At 51.4% G+C, this 18515-nt stretch overlaps 1 protein-coding gene across 1 annotated transcript in view; it reads right to left on the reverse strand.

Annotated features, from left to right (window-relative positions):
• Window positions 1–18515, reverse strand: part of Coro2a (coronin 2A) — a 47969-nt gene that overhangs the window by 3656 nt on the left and 25798 nt on the right. Inside the window, exons 3-11 of the mRNA XM_021641511.2 lie at window positions 8999–9115; window positions 6183–6332; window positions 4952–5131; window positions 4091–4207; window positions 2824–2928; window positions 2049–2145; window positions 994–1106; window positions 796–886; window positions 77–348 (exon numbers count right to left, since the gene is read on the reverse strand). Of these exons, the coding sequence (XP_021497186.1) occupies window positions 77–348; window positions 796–886; window positions 994–1106; window positions 2049–2145; window positions 2824–2928; window positions 4091–4207; window positions 4952–5131; window positions 6183–6332; window positions 8999–9115 (1242 nt within the window). The remainder of the gene's footprint in view (window positions 1–76; window positions 349–795; window positions 887–993; window positions 1107–2048; window positions 2146–2823; window positions 2929–4090; window positions 4208–4951; window positions 5132–6182; window positions 6333–8998; window positions 9116–18515) is intronic.

Consider the following 18515-nt stretch of genomic DNA (forward strand, 5'->3'; position numbering starts at 1 on the left):
GGCTGCCCCTTCTGCCCTCCTTTCCCTCCCAGCCCACCACCCTCTCCCCATCCAGCAGGCCTCTCTCCCCTCTCACCTCATTTTCTGTCTTTGGTGGGGGACATTCGAAAACGTCAAAGCCATTGGTAAGCCAGGACTTCTCCTCCAGGTGATGCTCTGGGGCCCACTTTGGCGCCTTCTCTTCCAGCAGGGAGCAGGGTGCCTGGCCACCATCCATGGCCAGCTGTGTCATCGTTTCTAAGGGCTGGGGTGACACTTGGACCACAGCATTGAAGAAGTGTCCCTCTGGAGGCAGCGCCTGGATGTCCAGCAGCCCGGAGCCGGGTCTAAGGGACACCATGACAGGCCCTGGGAGATTGGGGGGGGGGGCAGAAGGCTGTGAAGTGGGCTGAGTGGCCATGAGTAGGCGGGGCAGGGGGGAGGGTGTGGACACAGGGAGGTGCTGCAGTAGACAGTCATGGACCCATACCAGGGCAATCAGGTACCAACGTGTGTGGGAAAGGGAAGTATGTAGGAACAGCATAGTCTATGTGCTGGAGCTGTTTCCAGAGGCCCGAGCTCCCTAAATGAAGCCATCCTTGCCCTCTCTTCCTTCTGCCCCTACACAGGGTATTGCCCTGTAGTTCTGGATGGCTGTGCACTTCCAATCTTCCTGCCTCGGCTCTCCCAAGGGCACGAGCCATCCTGCCTGGCCTTGGCTTTGCTTTGCATCCACAGTGTCCCACAGTGCCGTCTACTCGGGATCCCCGGGACTCCATCTTCCTGCCCTAGGGGCCTGCTCCCAGCCTCCCTCACCTCTGTTTACTCCGCTGAGCCACTCATAAGCTGTCATCGAGGGCTGGGCCGCTGCGGTGGGCGGGTAGATATCCTCCTGGTAGGATTCTGACTGCAGAAGAAGCGGGCACAGTGAGGGCCGTGTGGAGCCTCGGAGTCCGTTTCTCCCAACCCTCGCTGAATGAGGAGCCTCCCGGGAGACAGCCCCACCGTTCTCACCCTCCTCGGTACGATCATGGACACCGGCTCAATGAGGCTCTTAGTTGTGATCAGCTTGTAGAAGCGGAAGATCTCGCAGGAAGACACATCGAGGCCTCTCTTTGGCATGACACCTGTGGCAATACGTCCAAGAAGAGATGAGAAGTCCTGGCTGGGCTAGGACAACAGCAGACTGCACTGCTGTCATCAGAAACTGCCCTCCCCCATAGCTCTCCTCAGTGAACAGCTCCTGACCAACACCTGGGCTGGGCTGGGCTGGGCAGGCAGATAGCTGGAGGAGTCTCTATTCAAGCAGGGCCTCTACCTTCAAGGTTTAATTATTTTACCTGGATCCTGAAGTCTGCTCTAGTCTGCTCTGCTCAAAGCTTCCCACATACATCTTCATAGACCCAGAACCCAAATGTTTACTTCCTATTTATTTTCTGAGACATGCTCTCACGGAGCCACGGCTGGTCTCAAACTTGGCGTGTAGCAGAGAACGGCCTTGAGCTCCTGACCTTCCTGCTTCTGTCTCTTGTGTGCTTAGACCACAGGCGTATATCACAACGCCAACCCTCAGTTGTTCATCCGAGGCAGGGCCTTGCTGTTATTTAGTCCAGGCTGGCCATAAACTCCTGATACTCAGGCCTTGGCTTCAGGAGCCTAGGATTACAGCCATATATCACTATACCTGACTTTCTTTCTTTCTTTTCTTTTCTTTTTTTTCTTTTTTTTTTTTTTTTTGAGACAGGGTTTCTCTGTGTAGCCTTGTCTGTCCTGGACTTGCTTTGTAGACCAGGTTGGCCTTAAACTCATGCCTCCATCTGCCAAATGCCTTGCACTGTCTTAGGAATCTGGTAACCAAGAGGCACCATCAGATGCAGCCCCTTGGATTTCCAGAGCTAAGAGTCCCAACATACCTTGCTTGTTATAATTCGTCTAGTCTGGGGGACTGATACTGGCTCATGACCGATAGACACAGCTCCCCCACATATCCGTGCCCCTGTCTGATGGCTTTCCACACCAAGGCCCAGCCCTGGTACCCTGACCCCATAGAGCTTTAGAGTCCCACTCACCGATCCCCTTCTGGGGGTTGTAGGAGCGGTACTCAGTCAGGTAGCTCAGGTAAGGCTTCTCAGCGTTCACCTCATAGTAGCGGATGTTCCCATCTCCCTGTGGAGGGGAATTAGAAGCGTCAGAGCTGGCCCATCAGCACCTCCCTGGCCCCCAAGACTGAGTCCGCCTTCAGATCAGACAGCTGATGAACCCATTTCATACAGGGACAGCAGGGAGCTCTGGTCTTGCAAGGTACCAAGGCCTAAGTCCTTGACCAACACCACCAGCCTACCCATGCTCCTCTAGCGCAAAAGCCCTGGGGACATTGCACAAGACAACCACGAGGAAGTCGGGATGGCTCGTCTCAGAGAACCAATCCTGGCTCTCCCCATGGGGACATTTCTGGTTGTCAGAGTCATTTGGAGGTGCCGGTTACTGGCATACGGGGTACGGAACAGAGGTTCTAGATAAAGGGCATCCCCACCCAGGGAGATCTACTCTGCTTCAAAGTCAAAGATTTCCTGTTGAGAACTACCACCTGGACCAAGAATTTAGAACAAGCTTGGGTGGGTGGGTGTGTGGGGGTCATGCCTGCTCCAGGTGGCCCTAGGGAGCTTGGGAAGGAGGGGCAGGTATTCTCTCACAGAAGAGGCTAGCCTTCCGGTCTCCACCATGCACCTCCAAGGACCTAGGATGTTTTCTGACTGCCCACAGAGCTAAGCTTGGCATATTTCTGTCTTCTGTGTGGGGGGTGGGAGAGTCAAGAGGGCTGGCCCCCTTCTGTGCCCGGCTGACCTTCCCCACAATGTACAGCATGCTGGTGTCTGGGTCGTAGAAGGGAAACAACACCCCCGAGGAGCCATCCAGGTCTTCTTCTGTGAGGGGCACAGAAAGGTTGTCCTGCAAAGGAAGGGAGGCCATCAAGACACAGGGCTCACTCCTGGGATCCGTGGTGGTCCTGAGATTCGAACTGCTGCCTCGCTGGGTGTGTCCGTGAGCGAGTGTGGTTGGTGTTTGAGACAGAAAGCTTGCTTCTCTGTGTTAGGCTCATGCTTTGGAAAGAGGTCCTGGTCCTCAAGACTCAGGCTGTGTGGATTATTCTCTCCTGGAAATGCCAATTAGGCAGCACTGCCCCACCCTGTTTGGTCAGCCTTTTATAAAAAGATGTATCGTTTTCATTTTACGTATATGGGTGTTCTGCCTGCATGTGTGTCTGCCCACCATGTGTATGCAATGCCCAAGGAGACAAGGAGACGGTGTCAGACTCCCTGAAACTGGAGTTACAGCTGGGGGCGGTGACGCGGGTGCTAGGAACCACACCTTGGCCCTCTGCTCTTAGCACCTGACCCGTCTTTGTCAGTATTTTGCTCTTAATGAGTTTTTTCGAACATTATTCGAGACAGGGTTTTCCTCTGTAGCTAACACTAGCCTTGAACTCAGAGCAGTTCTCCTACCGGGGATTATAAGCATGACCCTCTACACCAGGCTGTTCGTTTTCTTTTTCTAGCACTGAAAATCAAACCTAGGGCTCCATGATACTAGGAAAACTCTCTACCACCAAGGGTCACTTTTAAACTTGAAAACTGGGTGGTGATTTTGAGGTTGGCTTTGAACCCTCTGTCCCTGTACCTGTCTTTCCAGGAAATAAGCTTTCACAGGCCAGACTTGAACTCAATATGTAGCAAAAGATGTCCTTGAACTCTCATTCCTCTGACCTTTATCTTACTTCCCGCTTGTTTTTAACACACAGAAGGAGCCAGGTTGCTCCGTCTAGCGGGTAGGAGGCCCTGCATTCTGTCCTCAGCACTTAAGCACACTAGCAGAACAGCACCGATCACCCCTGGCTGGGCCACTGTCAGCACTGGACTGGCTCTCCAGCTGGACCCTGCCTTACTCCAGCCCCTCTCCAGAGCCTCTCTCTCAGGATCCCACCTCTTCCTGAATGATGAATGTGCAAGGCTAGCAGGGCTGTCTGCTGACTAGGAGTGTTCAAAAGTACCCACAGGAGTGAAGGAGGCTGCGTAGGGCTGCAGGCTGATGGTGCCGGCGGGCGGAGACTCACCTGGTCCCACAGGGCCATCTGCCGATTGTTCCAGCGGGATGTCCCTGTGGAGAGCAGCTTCCTGAGGTTCCCCAGGAACAGCACTTTGTTGGCCCGGTGTCCCTTGTAGCTGGCTTCCTGGAGGGATAAGGGATAAGTGTGTCGGTGTTGTAGGGCAGTGGGGCGGGGACCCCCGACTGCAGGTGTAGTTCCTGTCTCCCCACTTGGCTCCTGCTTGGCACACTTCTTCCGGGAAGCTGTCCTGGGTCCCTCCCTTTATGTGAAATCTCCCCGTTCCACTGAGAGCTACTTCTGAATAGTCAGGCAAAGGTCTGCCCCCTCCATTCTTTTCTTGATACAGGGCCTCATAATGTGGCCCAGGCTGGCCTTGAACCCTCACTCCTCCTGTCTCAAGATTACCTGTGCCACCACACCCTGCTCCACTCCACTCTTGAGTCCCAGTGAGCACTTGCCCCGAGTGAGGTAGGGGGACACGGCTGTGTCCTGACACTGGAATTATCCTATTTAGCTCCAGTGAGGAAGGACGAGGGGCCCATTTCAGCTTCTGAGCCAACAGGCTCAAAAAGCAGAAGGTCCTGGCCTAAGGCAGCTCCTGACCCCTGGCCAGTGACAGATCTGAGGCATGAGGCTAGCTCCGAGGTCAGAACAGGTTCACAGCCCACCTGTGAACAGGAGGTCATTTCCTTTCTCTTAGTTTTCTCATCTGTAGAGTGGATACAGCAGATCTCAGCATCCTGACAAGTCCCCAGTCCCACCCCATGATGCTGAGGGAGGCTGTCTCCAGAGGCTGAGCCCATCTGCCAACAATGCTGTCTGTCACCTCCATTCTCAAAGTAGCCCGAACCTTGGCCCAGCACCAACCTGGAGGACAATCCCTAGTCGGGGGTCGACAACCCGAATCTTGCGGTCCTTACAGGTGGTGGCCAGCAGGCTGCCATTGGTGTTGAAGGACATGGACAGGATCACATCTTGGTGACAGGTGATTGTCTTCACAGGGCTTGAGATGACAGATTCCTTTGTGTCCAGGTTCCACACCATCACCTGCTCAGCAGAGTGCTGGCTCTGAGCACAGTGATCACGCCACCCAGCCCCCACAGTCACACAACAGCAGGCAGCGGGGAAATACAGTATTCCCAGGAGGGAAGACGCAGCTGGCAGCTAGGCCATTTGTGAGGGGTGTGGCTGAGGCTGTAGGCACAGCAGGGGGATGCTGGGAGCCAGGCTGTCTAGTAGTAGGGAAAAAAAAAAAAAACAACAAAAAAAAAAACCCACCGGCCTTTGAGCAAGGAAACATTTATACTGGGAGGATCTGGGGTGTGGGGTTCAGTCAGAAGCACCACACCCCACTTTCTGTGCATAGCCTGGGATGCCAAAGGAACCTGTAGCCACAGCCTAGGTGTGAGCAGCACTCCCGGAGACATAGCCACACACGTACATCTTCCACAACAACAGATGAACAAGCATTTCTGACCAGGACCTTCCAACAGCTTCTACCTCTTTTGGATTTGAGAGGCTCCTGAGGTGCCTCTGTGAATCCCAATAGCAGAGAAGAGTTGGAAAACCATTGCAATGGTCCCACCAACATGCTATGTCTGCACACTGGGGCTCAAGAAACTAAGACACAAGGAGAATCATGGGACATTCCCATGCAAGTCAGAGATGAGCTGCAACAGGACCCTAGTCTCCAGAGCTGGGTGGGACTGTCCATGGTCTCTGGGCAGTAGTGTCCCATGGGCCCAGCCCTGGCCCCTGAGGCTGGCTGCAGTGGATTGAAGAAAGCCCTAGTCCTGTCCACCTAGAACCTCAAATGGTATTTATTTAACAAGGTCTTAACAGATGTAGTTAGTTGACCTGAGGCCACAACAAATGAGGGAGAGTTCTCAATCTAACAGTGGGTAAGAGGAGGCAGGGACATCCAGGGACACAGCTCTGAAGGCGAAGGCAGCGGCAGAGGCCAGGGTGAGGGGTGGAGAGGCACATCCCCAGGCTTGTGGAAGCAGCGGGCTGCCCACACCTTGCCTGAGCCTTCCTAGCTTCTAAAGCTGCCAGAGAAGCATCTAGAGAACTGGCACCGTGAGGTTTTCAGACTCACCTTGTAGTCATAGCCAGCACTGAAGAGGATGTTGGCGGCCGTGGGGTGCCACTCCACCAGCCCCACCCTGCGAGAGTGACCCACCAGCTCCTTCCTGTAGGTGGTGAGATTCCTTGCCAACAACTGCTTGGGGAGGCTCCAGATCTTAATCTGGAAGGGAGACACAGGGACGAGTGTGAGCTGGGGACGTGGTGGGGTTGCTGCTGTCCTCACCCGTAGATCTGGTAGTGCCTGGCGGAAGAACCCTGTTGACCTCCATGGCCACTCCCACACAGCCGAGGGTAAGCTGGGGCTTCCCTAGAGTCCTCAACCAAGCAGGGCTGATCTTGACCGGAAGGCAGGCCTCACTCTCAAACCTGCCCCACGGGCTTTGACCAGCCCCAAGACTTGAGGTGAGCAGCTAGGGTGGACTGAAGATGGAAGGAGCTGCCGCCATGGCAAAGGGTAAGGTCTCTGTCATGGAAAGCTACGATGGGGAACCACAGGGACAGCTGCCTGGGCCCATGGAGCCCAGGAAGTGCTGTGCACATGCTCCTTCCGTTCTGCTCGGTTCTCAGGCTCCAAGTCAGCATGCAGATTATCTCCCAGAGATACACAGGCTTCCCATGAGGCTTTGCTTGCAGCGCAGGGACATTTATTTCCTGGTTTTGGCTTCAAGATCAGACCATGAACTCTATTTGCTCTGTCTGCAGAACACAAAGAGCTAAGCCTGCGGTGGGGCTGGAGGGAGACAGGCACTGGGCCTTTTGGAGGGGGAGGTGTGTTCTGAAGGAGGTGGCAGCTACCCTGTCATGAGGAAGAGGAGCAGGGAGCACTCTGCAAGGACGCATTGACGTGGACTGGGCTGCTGCTATCCAGGTCCAATCATCCTCTTCCTCCCCCTCCCCCTCCCCAGAGCACCCAGAAGCCTTTCAGGAAGACCTGGTAGGGTGTGGTGGTGCACCCCTGTGATCCCAGCACTAGTTGTCTACAGTGGGAGAACTGTAAGTTCAAGGTCAGCCTAGGATACACTGTGAGACCCTGTCTCAAAACAAACAACTTCCCCCCCCCAATTAAAACAACAAAACACCCCATGTCTGTCCCCCCTAATACTTTCATCCCCCCAGCCCCACCCCAGGCTCAGCTCTGTGTGTCCTGCAGACACAGCGAGTAGAGTTCATGGCCTGATCTTAAAGCCAAAACCTGGAAATAAATGTCCCTGTGCTGTAAGCAAAGCTTCGTGGGAAGCCTGTGTATCTCTGGGAGATGATCTGCATGCTGACTTGGAGCCTGAGAACCCGGCAGAATGGAAGGATCTTCAGAGCAGGCCTGAAAGGGCAGGTGTCAGGAGGGCAGCCATTCTACCCCATCCCTGCAGAAGCCGGCTGGCCGAGTTGTCAGGCCTGACCTTCCCTCTCGGCCTCTCAGCAATCTCCTACGTGGAGCTTTCTGCTTTGAGACAAAGTCTTGCTCTACAACCCAGGCTGGCCTTGAACCCGAGATCTTCCTGTCTTAGCTTTCTAAGACCTGGGATTCCAGGTGTGCGCCCCTACACCCAGCCTTCTTGGAGTTCTCTGCCTTTCTTTCCTGCTTCCCAGTCTGCTTCCTTCCATAATGAATTCCCTTTCCCTTTTTGACTAAACAGCTCTGAGCTAAATCAGGAACTCAGCGGCTGTATCCTGCATCTCGGACATTTCTAGTCATTCCTCACATCTGCTATGTGGTCCTTTCTCGAGGGAGGTGGCAGCATAGGCCAGGGGGCGGAGCATAGGCTCTAAACTCAGACAGGGCTCAGTCTGAGGCCAGCTCTGCTGCCTGTGCCTGCGTAAGGTTGGGCAAGTCGCTGTCCCTTTCTGACCCTCAGCCTGTCTATGAAGCATCCTAATCGGCAGGGTGCTGGGAAGGCTGAGTGAAGGGGTCAGTGTGACAGAATACAGCGGGTGACAAGAAATGCTGACTGTGGCTTTCGTCCACACCCGATTACACTTTATTTAGTTAGTGTGTTTGAGGGCACACACTTGCCACTTGTATATATGGAGGTCTAAGGGCAACGTGCAGGACTCAGTTCTCTTTCCACCACGTGGGTCCCTGAGGTGGAATTCAGGTAGTCAGGCCTGGCAGGAAGCCTCTTTAACTGCTGATCCGTCTCTTAGGACTATCCCTTCTTTAATTATTTGTTAATGACTGGGCCTTTTGTTTTAAATCCCAGCCACTGTATCTTTGAAGTGGGTGCCAGAGGGAAAATAAATAATGCTGAACATTGTGGGGATAAGGTTTGTGCTCCTGGAATGAAATCTGAGCTCAGAAACTCACTTGGGGGTTGGGTGCATTGGACCGCTGTGCTCCCAGCTTCTTAGGGGGCTGCGGCAGGAGGATTGCTTGAGTCTAGGAGTTTGAGATCACCCTCAGTAACACAGAGTTGGTGGGCTTGGCCTCTTGGGGTGGTTTTGGGTCTCTGTTCACAGAAGCTCTTCCCTTGTCCATTATGCATCCACTGTGACATGGAATAGCCTGATATTTTCTGGTCCCCTTAGAGCATGTCCAAACCCCCGAGGGCGGAGCCTGTACAACATTAGTTGTGGTAAGAACATGAGCCTCACTGGGTCTTCACGAGATAGGCAGAAGACACCACACCCATTTTATGGGAGGGCAAACTGAGGCCCATAAAGAGGTGCCACGGGCCCAAGTCCCACACACCCACGATCTCTCCTCCAGCTCTCGGTTCCTGTGAGGCCACTGCAGCCTAGCCGCTAGCGAGACAAAGCTGGGACTGGACCGATGGCGGCTCCGGCATCTGCCTTCCCCTCTCTCCCGTGCACGATGGGACTGGCACTCACCGTGGCATCTTCTGAACAGGAGGCAATCTCAAAGTCATCGAAAGGGTTCCACTTGACGTCCAAGACATTCCCTCTGTGCCCGCAGACCTTGGGGTAGTGAGGGTCCAACTTTCCCGTCTGTAAAACAGTGTCACAGCGTCAGGAGCCTGGCAGGACGGACGGTAGCTCCTCAGTCGGGCAGTCAGTCATCACGGAGTAAACAGGAAGGCGTTTACTCCCACACCCCCTGTGTGATACTGAACCCCCCTGTCCTCCTCGGTACTGGGGAGGATGTGAGGGTGTTTCACAGGCTGGAATGAGAGTCATGGGGATGGCTGAAGTAAATGCTCAGCAATACCCGTGACAAATAATCTGCATCTCAAGGCTGAGGGGGAAACAAATAAACAAAACCAGAAGGAATGTACTGACAGCTATAGTTGCACGAAGATAGTGGAACACGGGCTTCCTTTTACATCATCATTTTCTTTCTTTTTTTTTTATTATTTGAGATAGGATCTCTTGTAGCCCAGGCTGGCCTTCAACCCATTATGTAGCCAAGGCTAGTTTTATACTTTTAATCCTCGCCTCTGCAAGTGCTAGGGTTATAGGCATGACCACACTATCTTTATTATTTTTAAATCAAATTTCCATAATTTTGGCAATTAAAAAAAAAAGGCATTTATTTCTGCAATCCCAGCACTTGGGAGGCAAGGGCAGAAGGGCTGTCTGTAGGCTGAACACAGTCTGATCTACATAGTAAGTCCCAGATCAGTCAGGACGATGACGGGAGAACTTGTCTTTATAATATAAACGGAACTCCAAAGTTTCTGAAAAGATGGTCCTTCTAGGGTTAGTAAAAAATTTGCTCTAGAGTTCAAAGCATCCTCAAAGAGTAGGAAAGGTGAGCACACAGGCCAGGCTTTCTAGCGGTACCTGAGGCAGGTATCACCAATGGATCACAGTACACTCTCAAGCACAGACAGAGGAGGGACACTCCAGGGTCACTGAGCCTCAGGGGAACAGAGCCAGGCAAACTGAAGTGGATTTCCTGTGCTCTGAGGAGTTGTAATCTTCTCCTAATTGCGCTGGCCCAGCTTCCTCCATTCTTTCCCTTTTCTTGTTTCATTTCCTGGGTCAAAGGGAATACAGAATACAGCAATACAGAATCTTTTGCTATAGGCCTGATTGCTCGAGGTTTTTATCTCTGTTCTCTGGCTCAGAGCCATGCCCTCATTTCTGCCCTGCAGGTTTCTCAGGAAATGCTAATTGTCAGGCAGGTCTGGGGCTAACCCTAGGCAAGCTGCCAGGAGGCCCCGGCCACCACACCCTCACCTCCTGTACAGCCTTCAGCTGCAGGGCTAGGTTGGCCATTGGAGCTGTGCTCCTCTGCCCCCCCCCCCCCCCCGCAAAAGCCCCATCAGCCCTCTCTCCTCCCACTCAAGACCCAGGGCATTAGTGACATTTGTTAGGCTAAAGCTATTTCCTGGGCTACTACAAGCCTGTTGGGGGAGTCATTTATAATCAGGAGGCCACCTTTAACTTTTTGTCCATTAGATCAGCACTCAGCCAGGGAGAGACCTCTGGTTCACCAGGGCACAAGCTTTAAGTCACGGGTGACAGCGCTGCCGCCCCTCAACAGCAGCTGACTGGCTGCCACGTCTACTCAGGCCTTCAAGCCACCAGGGGCTGTCCTGAGGTGGGTGAGAGGGCAGGAAGTCCGGATCCCTGCAAGGTGCCATGAAGGATGGGGGTGGGGCAGCGACAGATCCGTTTCCTGGGATGAGGAGAGCTGCTTAGGGCCCTGGCTCTACCTACCACAACTAAGCTAATTGCTTCAAACTTCTCCCCATTGCAAAGTGGAGCCTGGGAGGCATGGTGGGAGATGAGCAAAGGAAGTCAGCTGCAGCTCAGCTGACTCCCTGGGCCTGAACCCCTGCTAGACCACTCACTACTGCGCAGGCTGGGCCCCCGGGCCTTAGCTCCTTCCTCTACAAAGCAGGAGAGGCAAAGCAAAACAAAATAACAACAACCAAAACTTCACTCTCAGTGGGGGTGAGGGGAAATGTGCAGATATGGGCTGAGAACTTGCCGGGACAAAATGCTTCCTAAACCTATTGAACTATCCGCTAAAGCTTTGCAGGGTGCTGGGGAGGAAACTCGGGGCGTCATACATGCTAAGCAGCCTTTACCACCACTGGGATACACCCAAAACACACCCAACTTTAATTGCTGCTTGGTATGTTCCAGGGCCCGGGGATATACTTAGTGTGAGTACAAACTGTTCTGAGGGTGGGGTAGAGTCAAATATACAGGCATGTGCACACACACACACACACACACTCACCCACCAATATGTACACATACATGTGTGCGCACACACAAGCACATGCATGTATACACGTGTGCATATACACGCTCATATACCTGTATACATGCACACAGAAGACCCACACAGAGACAGACATATGTATGAATATATATGCATAGAAAGACAGACGCATGTACACAGATAAACTCACACATGCTCACAAACACCACACATGCACATACATGCACACATAGTACTTCCTATATACTGGTTTCTTTGCCTCTGGGAACACAGTGAACTGTCTTGTCCAGCGCAATCACGGTGATCATCTGGTCCCTTCAGCCCTGGGCCCCTTTGATCTGAGCCTTGTGCATCTATGTCCCGGGGCCTACCTCCTGGGCTCTGCCTGTTCTCTCCTTTCTTCCTCCGCACCTCACCTGAAGTCCACATCCCCAGTGCCCTGGGAGGCTCCGGTACAGGCCCGGCCCTGAAGCCCATCCCTTCTATTCCCATTTGGAGGCCCCAGGCAGCTTCTGCCCACACCTTGTCATTCCCCTTTGTACCCCAGCAGGCTTCAGTTGCCAAGGCTGCAGAGTAGGTTGTGAAACTCACCCTCTGGCCTTCCTCCAGAGGCTCAGTGCACAGGGGAGAGGCACCTTGCCTGAGGTGGCACCCTTTCTGGGCTTGGATCTCTGTGTGGGGCAGCCTGGCACTCAGGTAGCGCCTAGGACAGGAGGCTGTGACAAGGTTACACATCTTGTTCTCCCCTGCACTTTCGGGGGGGCGGGTGGCACTGGGGCTGCTGCCTTTCCCTCATCCCTGGGCTTGGCCTGGCTGTGATCTCTGGTAACCAGTGAGGAGTCAGTGAATAAACAGCCAGAGCTCTGCAGCCGCAGGAGCTTAGGAGAACAGGAGGCTTGCTAACCACACCCAGCTGCAGGCTTCTCATCTATAGCTCACAAGGCCCCAGCAGCCGATCTGGACAAGGGGTAATACTTCCCGAAAGCAAAGCGGTGTAGGCGAGGTCCCAGCATGCATAAATACCCCTACATCCACTGTGTAAAGGGGCTGTGGTGCTGTTAAGTTCTAGAAGATGAGGCGCTGGCCAGTTCCTGTCCCTTTCTCTGCCTTTTAGTGCCTGTTCAGAATCACTGAATGTGGCCGGGTGGGGTGGTGTAGCCCTGTAACCTCAGTTTTGGGGAGGCTGAGGCAAGGAAGAACACGAGCTTGAGGCTAGCCTGGGCTACATAGGGAGGCCCTTCCTTAAAGATAAAAGAGAAAGAGCAGGGCGTCCAGTTAAATTTGTATTTCAGATGCTCAGCAAGGTGTGTTTATAATATAAATGGCTCTCACATAACACTGCAACTACACAGGGAAAATGACTGTAGCTGGTCGTGATGGCTCACACCTGTGAAACCAGCACTTGAGGCAGAGGCAGGAGGATTGCCTTCACTTCAAGGCTACCTGAGGATACATAGTGAGTTCTACTCTAGTCTAGGCTACGTTGCCAGATCAATACCCACCCACCAAAGAAGACAAAGAATTAGGGAAAGTTTAATTTGTTTTTGTTTTTAAGATAATATCTTATTACGCAATCCTCCTGCCTCAGCCTCTGAACTACTGGGATCACAAGTGTGTGCCACCACGCCTGCCCAGCAGTTTCTGAGACCACTAAGTTCACAACTACCTAATGCTCTCGCAGTGGTCCTGGGCAGTCACCTGGGGAAGTGATTATAGAGAGGCAGCATCACTCCGAACAGCCCCAAACCGGAGCCAGGCAGCTTGCTTGGCTTGTTGTGGGACAGGGTCTCCCTGTGTAGCCCAGGCTGGGGTTATCCTTCTGCTTCAGCTTTCCAAGTGCTGGGATTACAGGGGTGGGCAGTATTTCTGCACCACCAAGTGGTGTGTGTGTGTGTGTGTGTGTGAAACATGTATGGTAGGAAAGGACTCTCCACCATTGTCATCCCTCCCTCCTACTAAATAGCTGTTACTGAGCGAATGGTTAAACATCCTGTTAAAAAAGCTGCTTAGATAACATAGGAAAACATGGAATGTAAGAAAAAGTAAGAGAAGACAGAGAGGCCCCTGGGCATCTAGTTTGTCTTTCCTGTTGGCTGAAAGTCAGGAAATGTCAAAAAACACACAGCCAAAACTGCCTACAGAGATGGTGGGCGTCTTCTGGAAAGCATCTCAAACAAGGATGTTAAAAGCAACAAATAGAAAGAAAAGAAGAAAGAAAGGAAGGGAGGGAGACACGGTGGGGTACACCTGTAGTCTCAGCATTTGGGAGGCAGAAGCAGGAAGATCATCACGAGCATGAGGCCAGTCTGGTTAGCCAGGGCTCAAACCACACCACACCACACCACACCACACCACACCACACCACACCACACCACACCACACCACACCAAAAAGCAACAACCGGCTGGGTGTGGTGGTGCACACCTTTAATCCTAGCAGGCAGGAGGCAGAGGCAGGAGGATCTCTGTGAGTTGCAGGCCAGCTCCGTCTGCATATTGAGTTCCAGGACAGCCAGGGCTACACAGGGACCCCATCTCAACACCGGAAAAACAACAACAACAACAACAACAACAACAAGAGAGAAACACCAATGAACATGGTGTGCTTAAGGCCAGAATGTATGTATGAGTTTAATGCGTCAGGGTTCCTTCCTCGTTTTTTAAATACTATATCTCGGAATTTCATTCCCAAAAGAAAATTCTTTAAAAATCACCCAGCTCATATATCTTACTTAGCTTTAAACCTCAAATCGTAAGCCTCGCTTCATCTTTAAATCTTGTAAATTACATCCTTTGAGGGCTGTAATGGCACAAGATCACATACCCGGCTGCTGTAAAGACAGGCGAGGGCAGCTTTCTCTGAAAAGCATGCACACATTGTCTACGTGTCCTTCTCTGGAAGTCACCCTGCCACGTATGTCACAAGCTCCCTAACTGCGTCAGCAGTCTCTAGGGCAGAAGGGAAGGCCTAGGGCTGCTTGTAAGTGGGCTGGGCTGGGCCTCCCTGGCTTTGCTGACCCAGCAACCTGGCTCAGACAACCATGACCCTGAGTGAAAATAAAAACATCCAAGTTCAGGCAGGGGGTGCAGCTCAGGCTACACTGGGGTACTCAGTGATGGACTCAAGGGCCCTGGGCTTGGTCCCCAGGCCAAACGAGTCAAATTCAAAAGGGTGAGAGTCTGTGGGGTCCCTATTAACACAGTCTCAAAATGACAAGAGCAATGGAATGGAGAACAGACCAGCGCTAGTCAGGGGTTAGGAGGAAGTGGGGGTGGTGAGGAATGATGAGGAGGGGGTGGTGGGGAAGGGTAGGAAGAGGTCTCAGGGTGTCACATGTGCTCTGCAGTGACCTGGGCATTCTTATCAAGGTTGTGACACCGAGGTTCAGTGCTCTTGGTAGTAAAAAGGGCTATTAAGAAAAAGGCACCCAGGCTTTTACACTAATACACCCAGTGTATTATTTCATACACACGCCTGTGTAGGAAAAAAAAAAAAAAAAGAGTGCAAGTGAGTGCTTGCTGCCCAGATCACATGGGCATCACTGTCTGCACACACGCACACACTGTGTGAAAGTGCTTTGTGGCTAATCTGCAATGCTCCAGCTGGGTGTCAGCAGGGCTGGCATCTGAGGTAGGCTGGGAATGCACATGCCCTGGCTGTACTTCTAAACAAGCATCTTTATGGCCCCACAAAGGCGTGACAGGTTCCCAGGTGGCACCAGATGTTGTGCCCGAGTACGTGGGAGTCCGAGATACGTCCTTGAGCTACCTGTAAGACTGCAAAGAGCCTGAAGGATGTTAGGTGTGATTGATGCTACACTCCTATAATTCCAGCACTTAGGAGGGTGGAGGCAGGAGGATCAGAGTTCACGGCCAGTGTGGGCTATGAGACTGTTTCAAAGAACGAAGAAAAAAAAAAGCAGGAAGGACTCATAAATCTTATCTAGCATCAGGCTGTGTAGGACAAGTGAGTTTTCACTTTCAGGTGGCTTCCCACCAGACCCAGAGGAACGTACTTTCTGTGGCTCAAATCACCTTTCTGACCGTCTCAGCGTATCTCCCCATCAGACCTCACCTCCACACTCTTGCTCAAGAGCCATAAAATACCACTCCTTCCCACCCATGGCCTTGTAGACTCACTCTGCTACCCAGCTACACCCCCCCCGCCCTATTTAATTCCTTAATTAGTGAAGGACGAAGCTCGTTTGGTGGGCAGATGTGACCAGAGCTTGGGGGAACCTTGCAGGAAATGAGGAGCTTCCAGGCCCCTCTACCTCTGACCTGTAGTGAGTGACCCGCAAGTCTCCCTGTGATTCATTCCTCTCCAGCTTGTGCGCCTGCGTCTGCCTGGAACACATTTTCTGTATCTCACCCTGACAGGCAAGGCCCTTTTCACATGGCCCCACCTGCTTCTCCAGGGCTCTTCCCCCTCACGTTCAAACCCCAATTATCTGTTCTAACTGGTCTCTTGAGTACCCCACCACTCTGTTTGCCCCTTCCTTTTGCCATTTAGAACCACACTACTTAGCAGCCTGAACAATGGTTAGGTAATTTGTTCAGTCAATTGAACTCTGTGAGCACCAATTATGAGTCAGCAACCCAATATAGGGGTAAACAAAGTCTGACCCTCCCAGTGCCTCCTACCATTAGGAGGCAGGAGCAGAACCATTCAGTAGCCAGGGCACAGGGTCCTAAGCAGAACACTTGCTGTGGAGTGTATTTTAGGGAAGGAGAAAGTACTGGGCCTGGAGAATAGGCCTGTAACCCCTGAACAGGGGAGGTGGCGGCAGGGGGATTAGTTCAGGGCTCTTTATCAGCTACAAAGTGGCTATCCATGAACATGGTATATATTTCTTTCCATGGCATATATTATTCATGCCATCTTTTACGAGCCCTTCAGTAATGCTTTCCAATTTTCTCCTAAGTCTGCCTTATTTATTTATAGGCATACTGTTTTGTCTGTTTGGTTTTTTGTTTTGTTATGTTTTGTTTTGAGACAAGGTCTCACTATGTAGCTCTGGCTGTTCTGGAACTCTCTGTGTAGATCAGGGTGGCTTTAAACTCACAGAGATCCACTTGTCTCTGCCTCTAAAATGCTGAAATTAAAGACGTGCAGCACCAGGCCCATATACAATTTTTATTCTACTAAATGTGACTAGAAAATGTCACATTTATTTAGTGACATTTACTTTTTCTGGGATGTAGAAATGTAATTCATTTTACATTCAGCTTTCTTCCAAATGCTATTTATTTTTTAAATATCTGACTACAAAATCTGTCTAAAAATTCTTAATTACATTTGTTTGTTGTGTATTTGGACACATGCTGAAATACCTGTGCAGGAGTCTGAAGACGTTTTTCAGGAGTCAGCTCTCTCTGTCCATCATTTGGGTGCTGGAGACTGAACTCGGGTTGTCAGGCTTGCTGACACTCACCTTTACTCACGAGTCAGCTCACAGATCATCGACGGCCATTGCGTTTCAACATGATGTGAATAAACATTCCCTTTTATATGTGTAATGTTGGCATTTCTCACCAAAGCTACCAGCCCAAACATGGACAAGAGGACACCGCTGTCCCTTGATGCAATGCACCAGAAGGGCACAACTTTGAGGGTATAATATTACTGCCCCAGAGAAGAAATGAGTCTGATCACAAGGCAGCAATCTGTCAAACTTAAACTTAGTCCCAATCTACAGAAATCACTGGCCTTTGCTCCTTAAATATAAAACATTTAAAGTCCCCCTTGAATGAAAACAAGGAGATATGCGAACTAAATAAAACGTGATCCCAAACTGGAGTTTAGATCAGTCTGAAGAATGGTGTAAGGGTTGAGACAACAAGGATTTGAATTTGGAACGGATGCTCTCATGCCATCACAGCATGTTAAATTTCTAGTAGGCAGTCATACAAAAGAATGCTCCCATTCTTACAATGTATGTTTAGGGACAAAAGGTTAGATCTATAACTGTTTCCAAGTACATACAAACACTTATACACACACACACACACACACACACACACACACACACACACAAGCTCTCATTGCAGTTTAGCAAAGGTTAATGACTGTGAAGCCACACACAAGATAACCAGGAGTTCATTCGGTCATACTTGCAAGTTTTCTGTGTGGTTTACATTGTTATGCAGTTACCTTTATTCCTAGTGCTACACTTTGGGTCTGGAGTGGCTCTCAAAGGTCTGCGATGAAGGTGAGGTCCCAGGGCAGTGTGACTGGGTTGTAGAGGAGTCTTGAGGAGTAGGGTCTAATACAAGGTCTTTAGGTCCTGGGGGCATGGCCCAGGAAGGAGACCTGGGTGGGAGCAGTAGAGGTACATGTCTATAATCTCAGTATCCAGGAGACTGAGTCAGGAGGATTGCAAGTCTGAGCCTAATATGGCCTATCCAGAGAGATCCTGTCTTAAAAAGGAAAGGGATGGTGGGGCTGTGGTATTTTGCTTGCTGGTGACGTGGTGGCATGGTGCTTCCCCTGTGAAGGGCCACCTTCCTTAAGGCCCATGCCTACCAGGGCCAGTGGATCATAGGCTGGAGGTATAGACAGTTGTGAGCTTCCATGTGGGTGCTAGGAATTGAACTCAGGTCCACTGGAAGAGCAGCCAGTGCTCTTAGCCACAGATGCATCTCTCCAGCCTGTGAACTTTGTAACGGTAAACAGTCCTGATGTTGTTCTTGTGTATATTTACACATGTGAAATGCAACAAACATGCCCCAAAGTGCATGAAATTGAAATGTTCGACCTCAAGAACACAGTTCAGCAGGACACAGTCCTCCAGGTCAAGACAGGAGCCATCACCTGGAAGCAGGAACCTCTGAGGCACCTGACTTCACAGCCACTCCCTGTTCCAGCAGGGAACTAGTGTCTTGGTTTTGGTGGCATTCCCTAAGTTGCTTTTGTTTGAAAATTTACCACTTGATTAATCCTCACAGTACAACTGATTTCAGGGGGATGGAAGGATGGAGTCTGTGTTTTGTAATTTCTGCATGAGATTGCGCTGTATGCAACTATGTGTTGTGTATGTTAAGTACTGTGGATGGTAACTTATCTACTGGTTCGAGTGTTTATCTGGGTTGGAGGTAATACGAACAGTGCTCCCGCACTCACTCACTTGGTTGCTCTTTCTTCTGTTGGTTTGTTTGTTTTGTTTTGAGAAGGGGTCTCATGTAGCCTAGGCTGATCTCAAGCTCTTGG

The sequence above is a fragment of the Meriones unguiculatus genome, chromosome 3 (genome assembly GCF_030254825.1).
Source record: "Meriones unguiculatus strain TT.TT164.6M chromosome 3, Bangor_MerUng_6.1, whole genome shotgun sequence".
In the NCBI taxonomy this organism is placed as follows: domain Eukaryota; kingdom Metazoa; phylum Chordata; class Mammalia; order Rodentia; family Muridae; genus Meriones; species Meriones unguiculatus.